The 18,677-nt window shown below is 37.5% G+C and overlaps 1 protein-coding gene across 1 annotated transcript in view; it reads right to left on the bottom strand.

The window, feature by feature from the left end:
* The window catches only part of fbln2 (fibulin 2), a 71,596-nt gene that overhangs the window by 36,831 nt on the left and 16,088 nt on the right, over nt 1-18,677 (bottom strand). The window contains exons 3-4 of the mRNA XM_065241195.2: nt 1,639-1,741; nt 636-765 (exon numbers count right to left, since the gene is read on the bottom strand). Of these exons, the coding sequence (XP_065097267.1) occupies nt 636-765; nt 1,639-1,741 (233 nt within the window). The remainder of the gene's footprint in view (nt 1-635; nt 766-1,638; nt 1,742-18,677) is intronic.

The raw sequence follows: 18,677 nt of genomic DNA, 5'->3' as shown, positions 1-18,677 counted from the left end.
GCATCAAAAATTCGGCAATAGGCTTTATGCCCAGCTGCACTACTTCTTGAACTTCAGCCAGCACCTTGTTTACTGTCTGCCTTTATTGGACAAACCAATTAATCCAGGTGTGCCTGACCTCAGTAGTCACAAACAAACTGATTAATCCAGGTGTGCCTGACCTCAGTAGTCACAACAACAATAATCAGACACACCTGGATTAATCAGTTTGTCCAATAATGGAAGACATGAAACAAGGAGCTGGCTGAAGTTCAGGAAGTAGTGCAGCTGGCATAAAGCCTATTCTTTTTCTGTGCACAATACATTCATAAATGCCAAATCGTAACTAAATGTTGTCTTGTCTCCATTTTCTATGTGTGCCTTGTTTTATTTAGTCTTGGTTACTAGCTTACCAATACCACCGTCTTTTCGTACAACCTGATTGAAGTGCACCTAATTCTCAAATTTTTGCTTTTTTGGCGAATTTATTGAAAATATTCACTTCACGTTTCGATGGAAACTAGTAAAGACTTATGACCCACCTGTTGAAAACCAATAGTCATATGGAACTTGTTGCATTCTGTATACTCTGTATCATTATTTTACATGTTACTTATATAATGAATGACTCAGTTTCTCTTGGCTGAGAGTTGTACCTTATGAGAGTCTTCATCACAGGGTGAGCTGCTTTCTTCATCACACACCTGTCCAGATTTCGCTGCATTCATGCCAGCCTGGCACCTGCTCTCCCTCAGAGCACCTGAACAGCACTGCTGCTGGATAACACTTGAGGAAGAAAATGCTTGTCTTAAACATGACAACCTAATATTGTTTTGATAGTAGACCCGCCTTGCAGTGGCGGCTCGTGACTGCTCTTCCAAGGGGCGCAAATTCAAATTATGTGTTCGGAGTGTCATGTGTGTTGCTCGTGTTTTCAAAATATGTGTTTGTTGCGTCATGTGAACCATGTGCATCATGTGTTTTGTCAAAATAAGTGCCGGCTGCACACGCGTCAAAACTGTTTATGATAAAAGAGACGCTCACGTTCACAGAATACACGCAAGACACTCCCTTAACAGTAAACTATGATTACGCAAGAGATTATGCGAGTATCTGGCAAATGCGAGCGTCTCTTTAATCATAAACCCTTTAGATGCGTCTGCAGCAGGCACTTACTTTGACAAGACACATGATGCACATAGGATCACTCGACGCGCCATACACATATTTTGAAATTACAAACCACACACATGACGGGCTACATACATGTTGTGATGAACTTTGCATCATGCTCCCTCGAAAAAAGAAGTCACTGGCTGCCACTGCCGCCTTTTACACTACTGGATGCATTTGACCAATCAGCAGCACCTTTTATTATCTCATTTGCATTACACATAATAGCCAAAATATCAGTATGGACTTCATTCACAACAACTTCCTATTAGAGAATATGCTTTTTTGAAAGTTCACGAAGCACATAATCACAAAGCAGCAATAGGATCCTGTGCTCTCTAAGGTCCTGTAAGGTACCACCCATTTTTAGTAGTTTGTGTTTTTACTAGTCGACCAATAGGTACTTTAGGGATTAAACTGGTATTATAAGAAATTCTTAACATAATACATTTATAAATAAATATTAAGACATTAAAACTGTCTTACCTGCACACAGAGCTGTGGTCTTCTGTATTCATAGGCATTATATTGCAATGCTGATTCTCCTCTGCCCATTTTTGCCCAGCCATGCAACAGCTCTCATCTGAACCTGGGGTTGAATTTATTTAAAAAAAAAAAAAAAAAAACGAAAGAAGAGGACAAAATTTAACAAGAAATGCAGGTATATTATAGTACTTGAAAGGCAAGCCTGCAATAAAATCTATATCATATGCATAGAAAAGGCATTTAAAAGATATTATCTACAGCATTTGTAACAAAAAAGGATCTGACATTGGAATGGTTTCATTACATAGTCCTGGTATGTACAAGTGCCATTATGAACCAAGTCAACGTTTGAATCTGACTTCTAGAGGCACCAAATTTGGCACCGATTTCAATGAGACAGCTATTCAAAGTAAATTCGAGGAGCATATACGCCTGATCTATTTAACAAATTGTGAGAGTCACGGTACGGTACAAAACAAGAATTAAGCAATGACTCATTTGAAACTCTTGTAATTTTGAATAATTCATCCCTCAGTCAGAATGAAGCACTGAATCTAATTAAGCTTACAAAATCAGCGTGCTGGAACGAGGCATGAAAACCCTTATAAATACAGTCTGAAAAATTCAGCTTTGCTCAGGCATGCTGTGTATCAGCTAAATGAATTTGATATGATTATAACTAATTACTTATGAACACAGAGGATACAGAAATGTAGAGAGGGCTTGATAACCCTTTCCCCTAAATTCCTCAAAAGCCACTTATTTCCTGGAAACCCGTGAGGCTTAGATGTGACCCTTAAATGAAGTAAATACAACCAGACACTCTTTTACCCTGTGAATGTGCTTTGAAGTAATAAATATATCAAAAGATCTGATTCAGCATCAGCAGTGATACAAGAGGCTCTCGGGTGATCCAGGCTTTCTGGAACTTTGACTTAGGTCACGTTTCGCTGAACTTTGCTAAACTTTGTGATAAATGCCCATCTGTACTAAGCATTTCAAACAGGCCCTTAACATATTTATGGCTAATCAGTGGACGGACGTTCAAGTAAACAAAGAATAAAGAATGGAACGTCGGCTTAATTTTTAGATAAAACGGCTACAACATACCAAAACAGTGCTAGAAGGTCAAATGTTCAGTTGTTTAAATGCAGGTCCACATGAAAGCTGTCCCTGCTGAACTGAGGAAAAAAACTCTTCAAAAAAAAAACCTCTTCAGATTTCCACAGGTCAAACACAGCAAATCTCCCATCCCTTGTGTGTTCAATTATTAAATATTTTGCCTGCATTAAATATTATGCGTGCAGCTGCCAATAAAACTGTAGTACTCTCCTAACGCTCTTTAACACATCTCAACGTTTAAATCCACTTTCCACTAAAATTTGCACAGAAACCTCTCTACAAAACTCTACAAATTTGGAGATTCAGTCTGGGGTAACCGTTAAACAGTTTCAGAATTATTTGGGTGCGGTTAAAAAAGATAACGAAAACTGTCTAAGGAAAGGAAAACACCAGAGCGGCAGAGCATGGCCCCGCCCCTAACACAATCGTGAGCATCCATTCAGGTTGTAGTGGTATTAGAAATTTAAAGGTGGGGTGTGTAAATTTTAGCGGCATCTAGTGGTGAGATTACGAATTGCAACCAACACCCCCCCAATTTCAAAACGCATATGATCTCCACCACAGGACAAACATTATGAAAGGTCTTTATACACTACTGATAATATAGTTACGTATATTATATTGCATTTCTGTCCAAAGATCCTTCTAAAAGTTACACAGCAGCTTTTCCTGTGAGTGGGTGTGGTTTCAGCCATATACTGTAAAAAAAGATGGACGATGCAACGTCGCTTCCTTCCATTGCATTGAAACCAAAAAAGTGTCCGATCATGGGCGCTGCATAAAACGTCTCATAAAAACGTCAGGAGCCATGCATGTGCAGAAGGAATAGTCCATGGAGCGGGAGGCGGAGCCCCGGTATCAAACTTCCTCCAAAACGCTTGTTCGCCCAATTCAACCACGCCAATCATAACGACACGCCCCGTTTCTATAGAATCAAATCATTTTTGTTGAGTGAATAGAGTTTTGTTGAATTTGTTAATTTGTTGAGTTATTATTAGAGTGATAACAATTACCTAACCAAAAATATATTTCGAAAAATGTTATTGGAAGTGTAAATCATTTTTTATTTAAAGCCAAGTCCCATTTGTTTGCATGGAGAGGGCAGGGTTTATGACTTGTACTGCAGCCAGCCACCAAGGGGCGATGAAAGAGCAGAGCCAGTGGCTTCACTTTTCAAGATGTATGAGGCACACCAAGTTTCAGCGCAGACAGCAGACATGCCCCCACCATTTGATACCAGAGAATCATGCCTGTGTTTTTCCAAGATTTTAATAACTTATTTTATTACTTGCCATTTTTTCCTCATTCAAATTTGGCGGGGTGGTTAATAACACATGTTTGGGTTCAAACCCATGACTTATTGTCCTGCTAACACAATGCTCTACCACTGAGCTGTATAGAGCACCAAAACGCTTGTAATGTAAATAGTCTGAAATCATGACCCTGCATAGCATTAAAGAAAACAAAACAACCTCAAGACAAAAGTAAATCTCAGCAATCAGCTGGGAAAACTTCTTTTCTTTCCTGTTTAACTTTCACAGCCATTAAATGTGATTGATGCCCTTTTTATATGAACCTTGAATCATATATTTGGGTATGTTTATTTGTACGTGGCAAGCGCGCATATAAGTTGTGCTCTGTAATGGATGTAATTTTTATGATACTATAAAAACAGCGGGGCTTGAGTGATGATTCAGAGCAGCTGAATGGCTTTGGGTTTCTTGTATGATTTTCTCATCTTATGGCAATTATTTAAATTTTTATTACTAAAACTCCAACTGAAACATGAAATCTACAAGGACACATTTCAACACAGTACAAAATATGTAAGTCAGACTTGTCTTTTTCTTTTTAACCCAATCTTATTTTGCATAAGTTAAACGAAAGAAATGTTAGTCTTTGCTTTAATTAAAACATCCTTCTCAAGGACTTTTGTGCCAGTTTGCTTCCAACAACCTGAATCTTAAGTACTTTTTTCAAAGACCAGTTCATTCTCTGTATTGATCTTGTTCTGTAAAACTCAAGGTTTTCCCTGTAATGCATCACACTGATAACACATGCTGATAAATGCTTTCATGAATGGGAGGTGCTAAAACGAAAACCACTGCCATTGTTTTGTTAGATCACCATTAGGTCATCTGTAAAGCAGATGGTTACAAAACAAAAAGCGCTCTTTAAAAGGGGTCTTTCGCCTTTTTTCAAAGACAATCAAAAAACATCTGCAAGATCAGAACTAGGTAAACAAACCGTGGATTAACCTGGTAAGCACAAAAAATGAAAATTACATGCCCACACTAAAATGGCTACACCATTCATTAAGTGTTGGGCAATACAGAAAGCATCCATACAGCAATCTACTGTACCACTAATAATAAGCTTTTGTCCTCAAAATATACGTTCAAAATATTTGCATATGTAGGCACATCGACAATGTTTTGCAAATAGTGAATATACAGACTGTACTCACTGATCTATATAAATGACTGGATTGCGCATGACGTCACGATTGTGAAGCCACCGCACCGCCATATTGGTATGCCCAAACATTCTATTAAATCAATGGACGTTCTCAGATTTTAATGATAAAACATTACTTTAATAGTCTCCGTTTTTATATCTGAAGTCTCTCTACACATTATTACAATGCAAACATCCTAAGCATGTACATAGTTATTTACTGAAAGTTACATTTTGTTTTTAAACAGTAAGTTACTGTACATTCATCTTTATTACAGTATCAGCAGACAGACCGCAGCATATTTAGTATTAATGACAAACGTGCTCATTCTGAAATCTAAATAAATAATCATGCTTTGTACCATATTTGCAAGCAATAATTAGCTGGTTTTGTAATTATGTTATCTTAAAGGTGACATAGAATGATTGAACGGGGTATTTATCCTTGTTCTGTGATGTGATATGTAGACAAATTTTATTTGTTTGGGCCTGTAATGCCTTAGAAGCTTCCTAAAAACTTCTCTCAGATAGCTCTATTAGTGTGGGGGATTTTAAACAAGTGGTTTTGCACCTTTTTGGCTCCCCCTACTGGCTTTACTTGCAATCTCATTACTGATTGGCTGACTTTGCTGCCACTAAAAAAATGTAGCCAATTATTTCAAAGTGGAGGGGCAGTGAGATGCCTGTGATGTCATAAGCATCAGTTTTTCAGATTAGGTCGTTTTCTGGCTGACATTTCTAAAAGAGGAATTTCTATGAGACTGAGATGTTTAGCATGTCTAGCACTTTTTGTATATGTTCGTGAATGCGGGTAGACTACCATTATTCAACAAAGACAAGGTAAAAATGGTTTTTCATTCTCTGTCCCCCCCAAGTTACCTAAACTTATTCAGAGAAATAACGCTGACCGTGTAGCTTAATGTCAAAAAACTTTATTTATACCCGTGTCATTAACAAATTGCAGCAGACACACCCACCTTAAAGTTTTTTTATCCCTTATCCTGCTCGATTAAAAAATAAACACCGCAAATAACTGCAGAATTAACAATTAATTTATGTACACATATCCTAAAAATTAATCTTGTGGGACTGATACGCTGTAAACTGGGTGAATTTAGATCATGATTTTGAATGTACGCCCTCTGCCGGTTGGGCATAGCAAGATGGCCGCTCGAACTCTGCGCTGGATTCACCATACCTCATGCAAAAACAACAACCTAACGCTGTAAAACACTAAACTTATTAGCTGTTTGTGAAATATGGATCACATTTGTGTAAGCTCATTTTGCATGGAAAAACTCTAACAGATCAGATTGCGTTTGCCTTTTCCATAGTAGACCACGCTGCGTGTGCACTTTGTTGGAAAACAATAATGAACAAGGATTCTTTTATACAAAATCCAATGGAAACGATGGTGAATAGAACTGATGTCCAAATTTTAATGTTTTACGATTGTGGACTAAAACTGCAAATGGATGTTATATTGTGAATGCTTAGCATGGACACTGGATCAACGCAAGCTTATAGACTTTGAAAAATATTTGTTGGTTCAACTTTAAAAAAGTAAGTGTATCAACCCTTTGACCTTGGAAAACACAGTAAACATGATAACATTTTGAAGATTCAAACAACAATTATGACATTTATTAAAAAATGATTGCCTATATGACGTAATTTTTATTTTCTTAAAAGTGTTCAGGTCCACTGGAGTTCAACGACATATCTATAATAATAAAGGCGTAATCCATTTACCCATATGACCCTAATAAAGTCACATTTTAACCTCAAAGCAGCAAATCTTTGAACTTTCTGGTCAGCCATGTTGAAGAGCTTTTGACATAAAACCTTAAAAACGGCCACAGGTTTCTCATTCCCACAACAAGCATGAAAGATCCATTGTTCATTCCCACAGAAACAGCAGATGTTAAATAACCAAAATATTTATTCTGCTTTGTTTTAAACCTTTATCAAAGGGTACAAATTAGATCTTCCCTTTCCAATTTAAGTGAGGAGGTTTAATTTCTGGGTAAAAATGACAAAATATGGAAGAAAAATGGACTTCATACATGCATCATTACAGTACATACAAACAAAGGCTATGCATCCTGTTTATATGCAAAACAAAAAATTCACATTTTGTTACTCTGATTTTAAACAAGGTACTGTGGAATTAAACACTACTAACAAGGCCCAGATGGATTCTGCACTTTTTGCATTTTTTGCACTGATTTTGGGGAAAATCTGTGGAATGGTTCGACCCAAGGTTAAAACACAACTCCTCTGCACTATTAGTAGCTAAAGCATTAGCAAACCAGCCAAAATATTGGATTAACCAAAATGGGCAATCATACTGTACAGAAGTATATGGCATGTGTTCCAATATTGCCAAAATCTGTCTTCTGCAAACAAGATTTCACTTGGGCTTGCTTCTAACACCATGGCAGCTATTTTTGAATTGTTTAAAAATCTCAGTGCATACACTGAGACAAATTATAAATATCACATTACAGGGGACACAATTTAAAATCTGAGCACTCTGCTGCAATGCAACCTATCAGACGCAGCTTTAAACAGTGACAAATACATACCCAAACACCAACATTATAGGCCATTAACTTGCAAAGTATATCACTTTGACATAAAGTAGGACTAAGAGCTTTAAACATTAGTTTTATTTCTGGCTGGATATAAAAGCAGGGCCCCAAATGTACCTTTTGACCATGTACTTCTAAATCTGCAGCATACTTGGACCCTACACACTTTTTAATAGATAATATCTACCAACTGAGCGCTTGTGCCTGAAGCTTTTCAATTTTAAGGGAGCATGCAGAGATGCTCTCAGCTCATGAATAAAAATGTATTTTTTTCCAAATTAGCAGCCTTATTTTCACATTACCCCACGTTGAGTGGTCTCATTTTTTTTGTTTTTAAAGTCAACTAATGGAAAAGTACTATGCAAACAGGTTTGGAAAAGTAACAATGACAGGGAATAGCTTGCAGAGAGAATTGGACAGGAGCTTAATTTAAAAACCAAAATATTTTGGAAATCCAATCTTCTATTATTTTTATAGTAATTGTACTAGTAATGGCTAATGACACATTCATGTTTTGGCTTATATTTTGGAGTCATTCTCTAACTAACAGTGAATTCCTATTAAACTGTTGCCATCTTGTTATATTCCTATTATAGCTAAAATGAAATTTTTCTCTGACCGAAATCCTTCTCTGGTCATTAAAATGCTTTCTACCAAAAGAATTCAATTTTATTTATAATTTACTATAATGCATCAAATCAAAGCAATTTTGGCAAAAGAGCTATTCAGTGTGTAGTCCATGATACCAGAGATTAATTTTTATGCCTTGAAAATTGATTTGAAGAGACTTTTTTCTTACGTTTTGTTGAGCTACAAAACACCATGACCTACAAGAAAGCTATTACACACCTCTTAAAATGGCAAACTTTTGTTTTAAGTAATTTGATTTAAGTGTTCATTTTGTATGCGAGAGCTTTGTTTAACAGCTCTGAACAAGTTCAGATTTAGCATAAACTCCTCCTGTCTTTCTTCTATAGATGAAATAAGATTCAATGCCACTTTTTCTAATTGCACTAAAATGCTTTTTCCTGAGACAATGAACTCCCAAGCTTCATGGTTTAACTCCACAAAAAGCCTCTTTGTTTAAGTCTAATCTTTTGCAGTGACCTGCATCCTCATCCGTTTTTTCGCACTCCATTAAGTTGTTCCCGTCTGGTAATCTATCACTTTCAGATGCATGTCAACAAGGCTCTTGCATACAAAAGGAACATCCAGGAAAAAGGCTCAGCCAAAGCCGGCATGTGTCAGAGACTCTTGGGTTTCTGCTAATATGAAGTAGCACAAAGAGGAATTAATTTGGCTATTGCATTCCAGCACTTGCATTCTGGGTCAAGTAATTTCCTATCCTGCTAAATGATATCAAGCATACCGATAACATTTTGTGAACTGCCTTGTAATAAACAAAACTGTTCAAAGAATGAACAAAATGCAGAATATAAATCCTAATGTATAACTGCCTTAATGCTACACTGCATTGTGTTCTTATCGCTCAACTAGTAGTGCATTGTGCACGGCAAATAAAGGTCATGGGTTTGATTGCCAAAGCGTATGCCAAATGCTGTACTGTATGTAAATGCTGCTAAGGTGTTTTCATACAGTGCTATACATTTGTTGTGGTGATTGCTAGTTGGTTATTTACTTGGCAAGTCCATAAATCCACCCATTTCTCAATGATATGCTACTTTTTATCTATTGCCCTCCTTTAAGGTAACTAAATAGGATTTTGATGAAATTCCACTTGCTTAAGATTGAGGTCAAGGCCTTCGAAAAGTAATATCCAGGGCCAGACAGAATCTTCAGACTTTTTTGCATTTGTCTTGTAAACGGATTTGAAATGATCATGTGCTGACTGCTGCGCGTCACATAGACGACAGAGACAAGTGAGATCTGCTTAACTCAACGGTAAGTTTTATTTAATCTCAAATATCAAATGGTTCGTGGTCTCTATAAACGGTCAAAGCAAACAGCACACGCATGGTTAATGTACTTGTCAATGACGGCTTACAAACGCGCGGGATAGTGTCAGGAATTGTCTGGAAACGAACCCAAGCGCAGACGATGTAGAAAACACTGAACTTTATTTTATAAACAGAAAACAAAAACACACGATGGGGCAAAAACCAACATAAAAGAAGCATTGCAAAAACACTGACAAGACTAGACTAAACTATATATGACACTAAACAATGAACTGGACAAAACTAGACAAAACTTGAAAAAACGCTAAACAGTAAACTTGACTTAACTTGGTATAAACAAATGAAACAGGACAGGAACAAAACAGTACGATCACAGACAGAACAAAGAGCAAAGTAACTTTAAATAGAGGGTTCATATGACGTCACCTTTGGCAAACATGACTGCGGTTATGCCCACTGAGTGGCAAAAGATAGAGCGGCAGAATTTGTGTACAGTGTGAAATCAGCAAGAACACGGGGAAAACGCTTCCAAATTGGAAAAAGCTGTTGTGCGATAGACTGTACTAACAGATTTATCAAGAACTCAGAGCAATCGTACAGACTGCCAAGAAACACCGAAAAGAGAAGTAAATGGATCGTCCATGCCAACGTCTACTGACCACAGGTGGGTTGACAAGTTGCTAGTCACTATCAAGTCCAACTAAATAAAATTTTTGCTGATAATTGTCAGTTATACTGACATTTTCGTGGCTGCCGCTAGAACAGCCAGCCATTTTGTTGAATGTTTTGCCACTGAAAGGAGAAGTAAATCAGTAGCAGTAGCCATACGTTTGGTATGTAAAATTTTGAGATTAAAATAAATGAAATACACATAAATGAATACTCTTATTCTGTGTAATTGCAAAGTTTTGTCAGTGAGCCTTCATTAAAAAACATCCATTATGATGAGCCTTGTGTTCTACAAAGGTGGGATGGTTTAATAGTATTAGGCAAGACAAACATATATGTCAGGAAAAGCAATGTCTGGCCATATGCCAATGTCCACAGACTACTGGTTGGTTGGCAAGTTGTTAGGGTTATGTTAAAGTGCGTGTTGCAGGTTAACCACCACTGTCGATTAATGGGTACATAAATCACTCAAGATATGTGTATAATTTTTAAAATGTCTCAAAAATGGTCTTAAAGACCACTTTTTTTACGTTTTTGGTATTAACGGTTATTTTAACGCAATTCTGCGATGACGTCACGTTGGGGAGAAGTGGAGAAAGACTCAGCCAGAGCCATAGAGATAGATGAGACATTTATTGCTGTTTAATACTTACGTATATAATTTGGAAATCATATATACATCGTAGGAAATATATAATGTTTTATACTGCAAAGTTACCATGCTAATTATTATTTATGATATATGTGGAGATAAATAAAACTTCGCAAATCTGCTGATTTGATCCATTCATGTCCTGACCACCAGGCTAGAGATTTTTAAACATCCTTAATCCACACTTACTAGTCTATCAAATAATATCTCAAATATATTGTTTTGTGAAATAAAAGGATGCTTTGTTATATTGTTTATGTGATTATAACGAATCACACGATCATTTTATACGCAGCAGCAGTCAGCAGCTGCAGCACACTCGGATCCGACCGCATACATACTGTAATAAACAGGCGTTCGGCGGCTTTTTACATCACGACAGACTATGCCATTTGAGGAGGAACCGCTCATTGATCACCGTATTTTTATAAATCCTGTACATGTTTGGACCCGCCGAACAGGTTGAGCACTTTCATATACTTTGTTGAGCAGAGAGGCTGCACTTTGACCAGCGGGCTGCGGGAACCGGCGCACATCACGCCGCCAGACGGTGTTGTTAACTCGAAACGTATAACTATTATCAGATCGACCCACCGGGAAAGTCCCGACTCTCTCGATTGCCATTCCGCTACTGGCTGTAAGAAAGTGAGTGCGTTTGGGTCGCTGGTCCCCGCGAACAGATGTGACGTGCTTCACTCACCTTCCAGGATTAGAGACATGCTGCCAAAACCGTTTGTGCTGAAGATCGCATAAAAGTTACACCCACTTCAGGCAGGATCAAGGACCCCCTCAAGCCAGCATGCACGAGTATGTTAATTGTTTGTTTACTTTCTACACGAAGATAATATGCTAACGTTATGCTATCTGGCTGTCTGCCTATCTCTCTGTACTATATCCATCTGTCTGTCTATCTATCTATCTATCTATCTATCTATGTAAATAATCTGCGCTATCAGAACTGTACTTTACTCGTCTTTCTATAGTCATTCTCAATGCTCTCAAGGCTGCTTTGGTAAATTCTCTCCCCAGCGTGACGTCATACAGTGCGTTGTGGGGGAAAGGAGAATCATTGCAAACCGCTGTACTTTTTCATACTTTTTCGGGTTTTGTGATACTCAACAACATAAAATACAATGGATAACAGTTTAAATGTTTATTAGTAACAAGCAAATTGCACAAATTCGTTGAAAAATTTTACCTGCAAAACGCCCTTTAAGGCCAACTAAATTCTATTTAAGCTGATACTAGTCAGCTTTACTGGCATTTTCAAAGCAGCCGCTATGAAAACCAGCCATTTTGTTGAACGTTTGCCACTCAACAGGGCATGCTCCGGCGTGGTCACGTGGAAAAAGTAACGTCAATGCATGCCTTCTATACAGTAGCAGTGTTTCTCAACCCTGGTCCTCATGGACCCCTTTCCAGAAAGTTTTAGACACGCACTCGCAAACTTCCCTAAACACTTCCCCTCGGGGGAATCCTTGTCGCCATTTTGAAGTGCGTTCCATTTCGTCAAGTGTACAAGGGAAGTTTGTATGGACAGACTCTTGCTCCCTCGATTTTGACACTTCATGCAGCTTCATATCCCACAATGCAACACGATTGTGACGTCACTTCAGCAACTCGCGCTTTGCACAGTTCAAATGATGGAGGGGCGGTCTCCACTTTCCATGTGATCAAGGGCTTAGGGTGATCCATTTGAACCTACTTCAAGTGTTCCAGCAGAAGTGGGCACTCGTACAACATAAGCAATGACGTACATCCGAGTGAACGAGACTGAGGGAAGTTAGCGAGGGAAGGTCATAAATAAACAAACTGGAACGCAGGGCAGGGTTGAAGAACACTGCTCTACAGGGAGAACTAATGAGGGGAACAGGTGAAAATAACAACAAGCAAGGGAGCGGGTAAAAAGTGACAAGACACGGGAAATACATGGTCTAATATAAACAATACTGAGACCACACATTTCCCACACAATGTATTGTACTGTCAAGACCCTACCAACATGACAAGATATAATAGAAAACAAGATTCGGCCAGGATCCTGACAGATAGGCTATGTATGTGTGCTTGTTGTCAATGACAGTTACTGGTCACAAACACGCTCAAGCATGGGGTATGTGTGCTTGTCAATAACAGTTATTAAATCTGTGGAATTCCGCAGAGTTTTCCACTGATTCCGTTTAGGCCTGGTAATAGCACACTTAACAGACTGCAGATGATTTAGGGTATCACTCATGGTCACAGCATAAATGTGGGCCTGATTCATACACACATTTTAAATAGCAATCCTCAGACAACATATTTTTACATTAAGGCTGGGCTGGACAAAGTCTAAGCTAATAAAATGTGGCATCTTGGAAACTTTCTTAAAGACACTGTGATGTGAAACTCCACAGTATAAAATACATATTATTAACGCATTGTTAACCTGTATGACAGATCTACTGTAACTACTGTGCTGTCTCGAGCAAACCTATTGTCATCTGTGCTTTGTTGTAAGTTCCCAGGCTGAGAATCAGGAACCCCAGTGTTTTCCAGACTTGCAGTTTGTGGCGGCACATCCGCGAGGCACACGTCCGCATGTATTGCCATGTTTGCAACTTAAATGAGGTTCAGTGGACGCCACGGGTGTTTTTGTACAGAAACTTGTGAGACAGAGGTGTACACGATGTGCCGGATCACAATCAGAATGTATCAGAAACACTGCATTCCAATGATGCTCGCTCACACTTTTTGTATGACGTCACAGCAGTAGGCAGCGCAAATATAACGACACGCCTACAATCTCTCCCACTCTGCAATGATACTAAACTCAATGGAAAAGCTAACCAAGCCAAAGTAAGATAAGCTGACATGACCTGACCCATGAGAAACTCCCAGTGTGAGCTATTCCAGCACTTCTGATTCTTGATCATTATTTTGAGATGTTGAGGTCATAAGGTCATCCACTATGATTAAAGTGTTTATATGATAAACAATTAAACAAAACCCTTTGTTAGTTTATGGAACGTGGAAGATAGAGCGGCATTGTTCCACATCATAGGGAAAGATTACAATCTTAATTGCTCATGAAAACAACCGTGTTTGACACACTTGACTGATTTCCAAGTATGATTTCCAAAACAGACCTTTCACTCACTGATACCAAAATCACAATAGATGCTAATGGCTACCCTGTTTTATAAGAATAGTGTGCACAAAAGGCATAATATGGGGAAATGGCTAAAAAGGAACATACTGTAAGAAGGAAAACCCACTTTCCTAAGGTAAACTCAGACAGAAGGATTCCAATTTTGGTATGAAATTGGCATAAAAAATCACCATAGCAAAGTCAATCCTTGACTGTGGCATTATTCACCTCAGAAATCTCATATGGGGTTTGTATTTTAAATTCACTGCTTCAGAGAAACTCTTGAATAGTATTTTCTTTCAGAAGGACTCATGGCTGCTTCTCAAGTCTGCGCAGAATAGAGAATTACTGCACCGTCTCACAATATTTCACAGAGTGTAAGGGTGAACAAAAAGAGGTGCAGACAGAATAAAGAGTGATTTCTCAAGGACAGTAAAACAGTGACAGGAGCCCAAACACATACTCATATTTCCTACAATATTGCCTCAAATGCTGGAAGGCTGTTTTCGGAGCCGCAGCGCATGATTGGGCTGTTTTTATATGTTGGTGCATGGTTGTCCACCTGAAACTACTTTGATGGAGACCTTCATTCGGGAAAAATGGATTGCAATACGGATTGTCCTTGATATTCTCGTGGTTTTGAAGGCATTGTGGGCTCAGGGGGATTGAGAAATCACAGCTGCTGAGAAAGCAGTACCCAGTCACCAAGCTCAAAAAGGCAATAACTAACACTTCTTACCCATTTTGTGAAATGAGGTCCTTTCACTGTGACTTCAAATCATTCAGTCACACTATAAGGCAGCAGTTTTATAGGGCGTCTCATATTTTTCCTTGATTTATTTTCTTAATTTCATATATTCCTTCTGTGATAGATATCAAAATGCCAATTAATTACAAACTATATGCTGCTTTGTTTTTGGTATGTGCCGTAATGCCAATGAGAATTGTCCAAGGTCTTAAATGCACAGATATTTTTGCTAGCATTGAAGGTGAATACATTTCAAAAACAGCTAAATGTACTTCCCACATGTTTATATCTAAAGCGACTTACAAGGTATACATTTTATTGGTACGTTTGTGTTTCCTATAGGAACTCAGCCCATGACCTTGCTGTTGCAAGCCGACTGCTCTTCCATAGTTTTACAATACACCTTTGTCCAAACAGCATTTCCCAACTCAGACAAAAGCATGAGAGCCCTGTCCAATGTGAACAGACAACAGCAAGAATCAATATTTTTTCATTTCAATATTTTTCTAACACCTTAAAGAAAAACCCTAGAGAGCGTGTTTAACCACAACGCGCCTGTAATATTTATCACAAACGAGGGAATGTGATCGCACTGAACTAAAGTCTGACATCTACTGACTCTGACTTCTGGTCCACAGTGATGTTTATTGTGTGATATTGTGATGTGCTGCTATGTTACAGATGGTGCTGGAGTCTTTGTTGGACTAGGTGTCAGTTCTGAGACCTCAGGAAAGACAACAAGCATGCTGCCTTGTTGAGCATCTTTGATTGATGACTCATGTCTTAGGGCATACTGATGTGTTTACCTCTACAGTATATCATTCAGCTATTGGCAGGTGCTTCTCTACGGAAGTCAGGGAAAATCAGATTTAAGGTGATGTGTGTCATTTTTGAAGTACTGTTACAGATTATTATGCAGAATCAATATTGTATAAGTAAGCCATTTGTAGATTGATTCTCCACATAGGAGATTTGTGACTGACATATCAACAGTTTAACCAGTCAAAATAAATATCATTAACTTACAGTCTTAAAGCATAGTAAATAACAACAGCTTCTTTAAATCTAGAGGATGGTAAAATGGTCATATGAAACTACTTTTGGTGGAAACTGACTTTATTGTTGACATCAAAGAAAAAAAATCTACGAACATCACAACCAAAACCAAAACAACACCAAATAACTAGGTAGTCTATCTTTTAGTATCTTTCTATACTATAAAATGTCATTCTGCTGACTTCCAAGCACATTATGCATTGTAATCCATAAAATATAAAAGCACTTGTTATGCGTGTTTCATGAACACTGCACCCAGAGTACTCAAATAATTATTGTTATTAATTTGCTCTCATCTGTTTGTCTTCTAGCTCCTTATTGGAAAACGAAGCTATAAAGAGATAGGAGGTGGACCTTTTGGTCTCTCTGCCAGCCACAGGCCGTTCGTGCAGCCACATACGTTCATCCTTCTAGTTTCGTTTTTCATGTTAGATTGGAGTGGGGAGTCCAAGTTTGCCTTTGTTGTTTATTTCTCCATTTGGTCCTTTGTTTTAGGACTCCCCATCTCGCTCTTTTTCTGTTATTATTGTGAGCAGTGTTGGGGGTAACGGATTACAAGTAACGTGCATAACGTAATATTACTTTTCTGAAGTAACGAGTAAAGTAACGCATTACTTTTTAATTGTACACATTAATATTTGAGTTACTTTTTAAAAAAAGTAATGCAAGTTACTTTTTTAGTTTAATAAGTTTTATATAAAAAATTATGTACTGAATTAAACTAAACATAGTCACATTATGCACTCTATGCGTACACGCCTGTGTGGGAAAAGTTTGAGACAAAACTGAGATGGCAGGCCAGAGATCAACATTTTTGTGACGAAATATGCAACTTTATGAACTTTTCAGTCATAAAAACACCTGCAAGACCTGAAAGAGATCAAGCCGCAACCAAGGAAATGTAACGTAAAAGTATCTAAAAAGTAAAATAAGCATTACTTTCCATGAAAAGTACCTAAGTAACGCAATTAGTTACTATTTTGGGAGTAACTTAATATCGTAATGCATTACTTTTAAAAGTAATTTTCCCCAACACTGATTGTGAGTATGTTGAAATAAAAGGTTCATTCGGAATACTTGTCCTTCTTTTGTGTTACGCATCCCTCCTGACTCCTAGACATTTATATTAGGAACCGTAACATAATTGGGGGCTCGTCTTGAAAAATTGAAGTTAAATTAATTATGTTTTAAGTCGATTTGCATGCGGTTTATTTGCGAGCTGATGCTGACTTCTCACACTATAGTATTAAAAAAGCACTATGCATTCTATGTTGCATATGATTAGAACAGTTTTATTGTGTTAACCATTTCTCCGCTTCCCTGCCATTAACATTTCCCCGATGAGTTTTTACGGTAATCTATAATTCCACTATTATCCACTAGGTGGTGCTCTTACCTAACTTATAAAACACTGAAGCATTCACTGATCCTTAAATATAGAAAACTCTGTGTACAGTATGTTTTGATCATTGTTCTGGATCTGATCTCCAACAAAAAAGCAATTATCTCAGCTTTTTGCTTAAAATGTTGTATTTTTGAAAATACCTACCTATTTTTTAGAGGCAATAAAAAGATAACAAATGAAGGTATGATAAAACTTTTTTTTCTATTTTGTGTGGTTGAAAGCATTTGATATATTTTATGTTTATACATTTAAAGAAAAAAGGGCACCTTTAAAAAAAGCTGGAAGGGAAAGAATAAATGGGAATTTGGTATGTTTTCCGCAATTTTCTGCAAATATGTTGTCCTTCTTTTGTGTTATGCATTTTTCCTGACTCCTAGACATTTATATTAGGGACGGTAACAGCACTTCAATATCAAATTCTTTGTTTTTGCATATATTATGGGCAGAAAGATGAAAGCAAGATATCTGATTCACAGATTACTGTAAAAGGCAATCATCAGCAATATACACCGGGCACAATACACAGACTTTGAGGTTTATGGGCAAGATGCAAATGAATGTGCATTTTAACACGCTACATTACATTATGCATGAGGATCGCTGTCATTTATCGTATGGCAGGCTCATATTTTTTTTTAAATGCAGAGAACGTACATCTACACAATGATCTGTTTGTTCAATTCCATATGTTTTGGACTTAGACTTAAACACAGAGGCCATTCATTTTAGAAATCTATTGACGTCTCAGACATACTCTGTTTCTCCACATGGAATAAAATGATCCTGGCGTGGGCTCTCGGAGAAAGCAGCCAACACAATTTAAGAAACTATCTATCTTTCTAATGCAAACATGTGTAAGTGTGTAAAAGCCAAAAACAAGCGTTTTATTACTACAGCAATACATTACTAATATTATTAACTGTGATGAGTTATGTTAAGTTATCATATGGGCGTTTAAGGCCTTATAAAGGGCAGGTGGTTAAAGCTGCAATCTAGGGCTGGGATAAACGATTATTTTTTTAACGATTAATCTAGCGATTATTTTTTCGATGCATCGATTAATCTAACGATTCATTTTGTCAGTCCGATTCGACTTCGATTCGATTCGATTCTCGATTATCACCCCATTAATTAACTAATAGCAAGTTATACATGTTGCTTTACATATCTGAATGTAAACATTTCAATATATCTTTATTGCTCTTAAAATTTCAAAATAAAAAAAGACTATACAAGTGCAAAATAATGCATTCTTAGACAGAGGTAGCATTCAATAAAGCATTTGCA

Source organism: Paramisgurnus dabryanus, chromosome 14 (assembly GCF_030506205.2).
Source record: "Paramisgurnus dabryanus chromosome 14, PD_genome_1.1, whole genome shotgun sequence".
Taxonomy (NCBI): Eukaryota; Metazoa; Chordata; class Actinopteri; order Cypriniformes; family Cobitidae; genus Paramisgurnus; species Paramisgurnus dabryanus.
This window is presented reverse-complemented; position numbering and strand designations above follow the sequence as displayed.